Raw genomic sequence first — 8,282 nt, forward strand, 5'->3', positions numbered from 1 at the left:
TGGCTCTCACCGCCTCGGTTAAAGGAAGCGAGGATGACATGTAATCCCGGAAGCAGGAGGGACGCGAGAGGGAGTCAGCTGACGCTGCTGGAGGAAGGTGTCTGCTTGGGGGAAGGGGCGGACAGCGGCTGAGCCGGGACTTAGGCGCAGTGGCTTTCTAGGGAGCCCGTCTCACCTAGGTTGAGTTTCATCACGTTACGAAATTCCTTCTTGTTTGCCGTCAGGGCTTCTGCACTGGAACTCAGATAATTTCTGCGACAACATCCCTGTCATCCTTCAACAAGGAAGCAGCAATTGGGAAGTGTTACCTTCATTTTAGGAGAGTAACGACCTTCTGCAGCCACCACACTGTTACGCTTTCCTACCAGTGGCGAAAGTCATCACGTTTCAAGTCGTTGCAGAATGCTTCCCTTGACGCCTCCTTACAAAAACAAGCAAACGAAATCAGTGTTTGGTGGAGGGAAGGGATAGTGGGAGAACAACAAAGGAGCCCATAACAATGCGCGACAAGAAATGTACTCCTGGGGCTGGGAAGGTGGCTCAGCGGTGGAGTGCTTGCCTTGCATGCATGAGGCCCTAGGTTCGATTCCGCAGCACCATACAAACAAAAAAGGCCAGAAGTGGCAATGTGGCGCAAGTGGTAGAGCGCTAGCCTTGAGCTGAAGAGCTGAGGGACAGCGCCCAGGCCTAGAGTTGAAGACCTACGACCGACAAAAAGAAATGATCTCATGATCTTACTAACTGTAACCCCTCTGTACAGCATCTTTACAGTAAAATAAAATTAAAAAAAAAACACTGGCAGAAATAGGAAAGCAACCCCAGAAGAGAAGAAAGCATTTGTATAGCAAGTTTGAAGATTTAAGATATGCATTTCCTTCTGCAGAGATCATGACCTGAAAAGAAAAACACAGGCAGAGGAAGATTTTTTTTTGGAAGTCCTTAGAGGAAGATGGCTGAACTCCATAGGAAGACTAAAACTGAATCAGTAATGTTGTGTGTGTGTGAGTGTGTGTGTGTGTGTGTGTGTGTGTGTATTTTGTTTGTGGCTTTTTGTTTTAATGGAGGTGTTAGGGTGCTGGGAAACAAACTTGAATTTTGCACAATCTAGACAAGTCTTTCTACCACTGATTTACACCTACAACAAATTCTTAAAGAACGCTTTCTGGCCGGGCACCAGTGGCGCATGCCTGTAATGCTAACTACTCAGGAGGCTGAGATCTGAGGATCGCAGTTCAAAGCCAACCCCGGGCAGAAAAGTCCGTGAGACTCATTTTCAATAAAACCCACTAGAAAACCGGAAGTGACACTGGCTCAAGCAGTAGAGTACTTGCCTTGAGCTGAAGAGCGAAGGCACAGTGCCCAAGCCCAGAGTTCAAGCCCCATGTCCGACACACAAAAAAAAATGCTTTCCATATTAGCAAATAATGTACCAAATATAATTGTGCATTTGTGCTTGTTTCCCCCGACCAGTCCTGAGACTTGGACTCAGGGCCTAAGCACTATCTTTGAGCTTCTTCTTCTTTTTTTTTTGTTGGGTATGGGGCTTGAACTCTGGGCCTGGGCGCTGTCCCTCAGCTCTTCAGCTCAAGGCGAGCGCTCTACCACTTGAGCTACAGCACCACTTCTGGTTTTCTGGTGGTTTATTGGAGATAGGAATCTCACGGTCTCTCCTGCCCGGGCTGGCTTTGAACCGCGTTCCTCAGATCTCAGCCTCCTGAGTAGCTAGGATTACAGGCGTGAGCCACCAGCGCCCGGCTTCTTTGAGCTTCTTTTGCTCAAGGCTAGCATTCTACCACTTGAGCCACAGTGCCACTTCTGGCTTTTTCTGTTTATGTGGTACTGAGGAATTGAACCCATGGCATCATGCATGCCAGGCAAGCACTCTACCATTAAGCCACATTCCCAGCCCTTGAACATTTTTTAATTCATAAAAAAGTTGACATTAGTTTTAAACCCCAAAAAACAATTTTTTGCATAACAATCTCAGAATATATTTGCCCAAGAGTTAAAAACAAGGTGGATTTACATGAAATCATATAATCTGTATAATCATTCTTTGCATAAAACAACCCATGAAAAGGGAAAAGTAGAAGCCATTGTCTTCTCTATTTTCCTTTGAAAAGCTACCCAAAGCTTAAGGATGATTCATTTTTTCAGCCAGTTTCTGTTAATGTAATGCCATTGTTTCCTGAACAAATTAAGCCCCTGAGCAAGCAAACATGGAAACTGAAATGTCTGTGCTTGTTTTATTTATTTATCTAGTACTAGTACTGGGGCTTGCTGGTCCTGTGCCTTGAACTCTGGTTCTGGGCACTGTCCCTAAGCTCCTTTTGCTGAAGGCTAGTACTCTACCACTTGAGCTACAGTACCACTTTTTGGCTTTTTCTGTGATTAATTGGAGGTAAGAGTCTCACACTTTCCTGCCCAAGCTGGCTTCAAACCATGATCTTCAGATCTCAGCCTCCTGAGAAGCTAGGATTACAGGTATGAGCCACTGGTGCCCAGCTGACCTCAGGACTTTTGCCTTTGGCTGGGTTCTCCCCTCTCCCAAAGTTGGCATTCTACCCCTTGACCCACACCTCCACTTCTGACTTTTTTTTGGTTAAGTGGAGATAAGTCTCATAGACTTTTCTGCTTATGCTAGCTTTGATCCTATATTCTCAGATTTCTCAGCATCTGTGTGTTTTATATTGAAGTATAGTTGATGTATAAGAAACTATACATATATGTATTAGCTGGTGAGTTTGACACCCATTGCTACAGTTGAGATAATGAAAGTAGGCATGCCAATTGCATTTTCTTGAGGTTTATATAAAGCACAGGGCCTATGTATATGAATATCATATGCTTTATTACTTTTTAAATGACTAAAAATAAGGTTAAAATATTTGACCTTTGTTGTTGGTTTCTGAAGAAGCTTCCAAAAAGCTTCCAAGCTATGGAGGTATTATCATGTTGGGGCAATTGACGCCTCAGAAGCAGACCTTAGGGAGAAAACTCCTCTCTTCTCTCCCCTCTCTCCCTTCCTCTCCTCTTCCCTCCCCTCCTTACCTCTCCATTCCTGCTTTCTTGGAGATTTTTTTTTTTTGGTCGGTCGTGGGGCTTGAACTCTGGGCCTGGGCGCTGTCCCTCAGCTCTTCAGCTCAAGGCGAGCGCTCTACCACTTGAGCTACAGCGCCACTTCCAGTTTTCTGGTGGTTTATTGGAGATAGGAGTCTCACGGTCTCTCCTGCCTGGGCTGGCTTTGAACCGCGATCCTCAGATCTCAGCCTCCTGAGTAGCTAGGATTACATGCGTGAGCAACCAGCGCCTGGCTTCTTGGAGATTCTTATCTTCAATTAACCACAAAAAGCCAGAAGTGGGAGCCACACATCAGTGTTGAGCAAAGGGGCTCTGGGACAGTGCCAGTCCCAGAGGTCAAGCCCCAGTACTAGCACACACAAAAGAAGGAAAGAGACAGACAGACAGACAGACAGACAGAAAGAAAGAAAGAAAGAAAGAAAGAAAGAAAGAAAGAAAGAAAGAAAGAAAGAAAGAAAGAAAGAAAGAAAGAAAGAGAAAGAGGGAAGGAGGGAGGGAGGGAAAAAAAGGAAAGAAGGAAGGAAAAAAGAAAAGAACAAAAGGAAGAAAGAATGGAAGGGAAGGAAGAAAAGGAGAAAAAGAAAGAGAGAAAAGGAAGGAACCAAGCAAGCACTTTCCTAATGCAGGTACTAGTGACACACATAATTCTATCTGATCATGAGGCTGAGATCTGAAGACCTGGGTTCAAAGCCAGCCTAGGTAGACAAATCCTTAAGAATCTTATCTCTAATTAACCAGCAAAAAGCTAGAAATAGAGGCATGGTAGAGCACCAGCTGTGAGTGAAAAAGTTAATGGAGAGCTGGAGGAGATGGAATTCAAGCCTCTAGTACCCGCACCCCACAAAAAAGACTTACTTTCCTGTATGGCACATTTCTGTCCAACTCTGTTAAATAAACTTTATGTAAGACAGACCCATGATTTCAGGACTGCCATATTCTAATAAGCAAATAATTTTGTTTGTTTCAAAGTTTCCCTAGGCTCTAAATTGGTTTTAAGAATGAATGCTACGTATGTGCCCTACAGGGAAGATGAGAACATTTATAAAGACAACATTTATAGCAATAAAATGCAGCAACCACGGCTGATTCAGCTAAAAAAAAAAAAACTATTGGAAATCAGAAGGAAAAAATAACATGGATTTAAGGAGTCCCTAAGTTATAAAATGCTTATATTCTGCATGCTTGTAAAAAATCTTCTTTGTTGGCTGTGGGACTTGAACTCAGGACCTGGCCACTGTACCATGAGCTCTTTTGCTCAAGGTCAGTGTTCTACTCATTTGAGCCACAGCTCCACTTGCAGTTGTGTGGTGGTTAATTGGAGATAAGAGTCTCAGGGACTTTCTGGCCTGGGCTGACTTTAAACTGAGATTCTCAGATCTCAGCCTCCTGAGTAGCTAGGATTACAGGCATGAGCCCAACTAAAAACACCTTTTCTTATAGAAATATTTAAGTAAAGAGATAACACATTCTGAACCTGTCACTGCCTGTCTTAAATAGAGCACTAGTTAGGGTAAAGAAAGAACTACATTTCTAGAACTACAAGTCCCAGAAGACCTCAGTGCAGGCTCCTGGCCGGATGCAATCTTGGCTTCCAGCAGTGCAAGACCTGGTGCTGTGGATTCTACACTATGGCTTCTCCTAGCAAGGCAGTGATTGTTCCCGGGAACGGAGGCGGGGATGTGGCCACCCACGGCTGGTACGGCTGGGTGAAAAAGAGGCTGGAGCAGGTAAGAGATGCAGACCTCACGGCTCTGGGAAGTTGGCTTGGAGCCGTGGGGGGGAGGGGGGCGATGAGGAGGAATACTCAAGAACGAAGTTCGCACCTGTGTCTGTCCACCTCCAGCAGAGACCTGTTTCCATTCCTCTTTTCCGCTACCCTCTCCTAAAGGCCAGATCTAGGGGCCAGGATTTTGATTGAGAAAATGCCTAGAAGACTACTCTTGAGAACTCTGTTGTTAGACAACGAACAAGCACACCCTTTTTAGAACTACAGAAATGAGTCCCCACCCTTCCCCCTATCTGCTGCCAGTTCTGATTTGGGACTTCTCAAATAATTTTACATCCCTCTTCATTTCTTCCTGCTTTCTGTTTTCTAAATATGAAGTACATAATATTATACAAAGGTTGTATGTAATGTGTGTAGATTATGTATGAAGCTAATGTAACAAATCACCCAACTTCAAAACAAAACAAAACAAAAAGTTCCCCCTGTACTGGAAATCAAACCCAGAACCTCAGGCTTGCAGGCACTGTTTCACTGAGCTATATCCCTGGCCCAGACTAAATTCAGAACATTCCCAATATTTTCTGGATGACTATGTCTCCCATTCCATTTTCCTTCCACCTTGAAATGCCTCGTTTGCTTATTTTTTAAATTAAAATAGTTTTACAACTCTTATGTATGCCCTTTAGGCAGTATGTCATTTAATTTGGCTCCTATGTGAACCTTATAAAAATGCTAATATATTTTAAGTTGCCTTGTGAATCTTGACAAAACAAAGAACCTCTTCCATAATCCAACAGTAGAACTATTTCCTGGCTTGACCTCTAGAATAGAATTTCAGGAAGGGTAAATACATTCAATAGAATAGTAGGTCTCTGGAATAGAATTTCAGGGTGGTGGCTGAACTCTATGAACAGAGCTACAAACCAAAAGATCAGGGCTGGAGCTGTCCTAGAGAATGGGATGTCTAACTTCTCTACCATGTTTCTGTATTGTTTTATCTGTCTGGAATTCAGTGTTTGGCTCTAAGTCAGTCTATCTAGAACACATTCACTTTTGCCTTGTCTACAAACAGGTGCTTTCAAGAAAAATACCCATGTGCAAATGTAGATACAAGTCTCTGTAGAGGTCTACAGAACGGGCTACATAGAAAACTACAGATGGACTTTATGAGGAGAGATTATATGTTCCCTTGTAATTGTATAGCACTTAACCCACTTCCTTTCATACTGTAAGCAAACTGTGAATTGATAAGGACAAATCAAGTGTCACATTTCTTATTAGCAAAGTTTTAGTTGCAATTAAGCTCTTTATTATAGCCTTTTTTTCCCCCCTCATATCATAGATACCTGGTTTCCAGTGTTTGGCTAAAAACATGCCTGACCCAAGTAAGTTTTAAACTTTTTTTAAATAGCCTTATTTTGTTGGGTTTTGGTCTCATCTTTTTTTTTTTTCATCCTCTAAATGATTAAAGAACAGGAAAATTGTAGAGAACCCAAAGATAAATATATACCTAAGAATGAATAAGGCAAGTAGATTGGGGAGGAGGGCATAAACCAAAAAAAAAAAAAAGGAAAATTCTAGTAAAGAATATTAAAAGCAACAGAGTTTGATAACATTTAATTTTGAACTTTGCAAACAACTTGGCTTTTTTTGCTCTTAAGTATACATTTTCAGGCAGGATTTATGGTTGTTCCATTTGAGACAAAGATATGCTTAAACTTTATAGACTCTATTTGAGAACCTAATATTTTAAAAAATGAAACTTACCCCTTTTGTTTTGGATATGCTTCTGAGCTGCTTCAGGAAAGAATGAATATGTACCTGAATTATAAATATTTTCAAGAATATTTACATTAAAGCTTTAGAGTTGAGGCCAGGTGTGGTGGCACACAGTTGTAATTCCAGCACTGAGTGAGGGCTTAGGTAAAAGGATTGAAAATTTGAAATCAATTAGGACTACATAACAAGGCCTTGTCTGAAAAACAGCTTTTTAAAGCTTTCAACCAATAACTCACAAATCCGGGCTCTGTTAAAAACAACCCATCTCCCATTGTGCTTGCACATTTTAGAAGTTGTGAGCTGCTGAATGGTCATCTGTTAGAAAGGTGGGGTAGCATTACATGGAGGCTATCCATATCAAATGACAGACTTTCTTTATCCTGAACCACAGTTACCGCTCGAGAGTGCATCTGGCTGCCCTTCATGGAGACGGAGCTGCAGTGTGATGAAAAGACCATCATTATAGGCCACAGTTCCGGGGCCATTGCAGCCATGAGGTGTGATTCTTATTGAACTGCTACCCTTTCATGGGCTCCAGCCATCTTGGAAATAATTGTATACCTTAAGTTTTCGTTGCAGAGAACATAGTGCTGTCTCACCAAAGTAGAGCATAATCTCTTATTTCTTCCTTGTTTGGTTAGTGAATTGAAATATATATTATCTTCCTGGGAAGCAGTATCCTTTAAAATCTAAGTGGCCCCAAACCCCTGCAGCTTCCTGTCACTCCAGTCTTGTGTCTCCACCTCTCTCCTTCTGTCCTCCCAGCCTGACTTACTGACCTCATTGTAGTTCCCAGAACATTTCTAGTACATACCTACTATATCCTGCTCTGAGCTTTCTTAAGTCTTTGCTTCAGTGTCCTCTTGCCTAACCATTCTACATAAAACAGCAGCCTCTGCTTGCTCTCTTTCATTTATATCGTATTACCTATAGCATTTTTAATACTCTGACATCCTATTTATTTCTTGTCTGTCTCATCAATAGAATGGAGGCTTTGTGAATGTGGGACTTTGTTCATTGACACTGAAAATCCACTGCTTAGATGAGAGCCTGGCATATGTGAGATGCTCAGTAATACTGGAGAGAGGATGGGAGCAGCTATCCCCTGCTACTTGTAACCACCTCGCTCCTAACACAGTCCTTGAGGTTCCTGGACATATTCCTGATGCTCTCCATTAGAACATCACATCTTCTTCATTAGCATGGAAGGTTAGGGACTCACCTGGCTGAGTAAGCCTATCTGGATTGGGCTTCTTTTCTGTTTCCTAGGCTAGATGACAATGAGTTTTTATTTGTATAACTGCTTATCCTAAGTGGTCAGTCTGGATATCTTGTGTTAGGGAATCGTCTCTGGGCAAAGCTATGGGAATAATAATGTTTTTGGTATAGAGCTGCCAAATTATGGTATGTTCAGATCCCTTTAATGTTGAAATCTGTCCTAATCCAGACTAGCTGAATTTTTCTTAAGCCTGGTAATATGTACTTTGTTTTAAAGGTCCTTGAATTTATTGTAGGATTGTCAACAATCATCTAAGAACTGAAATCTAAGAGAGACAAGGAGAAAAATGTGTGCCAAAATTGTGTATGGATGTTAGGAAACAGGAATGTGACATACTCACTGAGGACCACCCTGGATGACCTATTATTTAGCAAGGGGAAACTGTCATTACAATGTTTAGTGCTAGAGCTGAGAATA

General features: G+C 42.1%; 1 protein-coding gene across 1 annotated transcript; it reads left to right on the forward strand.

The window, feature by feature from the left end:
* The first annotated feature begins 4,684 nt into the window (after positions 1–4,684).
* On the forward strand, positions 4,685–7,099 carry Rbbp9 (retinoblastoma binding protein 9). Its single transcript, XM_013027046.1, has 3 exons — positions 4,685–4,808; positions 6,150–6,192; positions 6,978–7,099. Exons 1-3 carry the CDS (start codon positions 4,710–4,712, stop codon positions 7,097–7,099), a joined length of 264 nt encoding a protein of 87 aa, XP_012882500.1. The 5' UTR covers positions 4,685–4,709.
* The last annotated feature ends 1,183 nt before the right edge of the window (positions 7,100–8,282 follow it).

Source organism: Dipodomys ordii, unplaced genomic scaffold (assembly GCF_000151885.1).
Source record: "Dipodomys ordii isolate 6190 unplaced genomic scaffold, Dord_2.0 Scaffold99, whole genome shotgun sequence".
NCBI lineage: Eukaryota > Metazoa > Chordata > Mammalia > Rodentia > Heteromyidae > Dipodomys > Dipodomys ordii.

Coding starts and splice junctions, on each gene's coding strand:
- Rbbp9 (XM_013027046.1), top strand. CDS start 4,710: ATGGCTTCTCCTAGCAAGGCAGTGATTGTTCCCGGGAACGGAGGCGGG. Junction 4,809..6,149: donor TGAAAAAGAGGCTGGAGCAG/GTAAGAGATGCA, acceptor CTCATATCATAG/ATACCTGGTTTCCAGTGTTT. Junction 6,193..6,977: donor TAAAAACATGCCTGACCCAA/GTAAGTTTTAAA, acceptor CCTGAACCACAG/TTACCGCTCGAGAGTGCATC.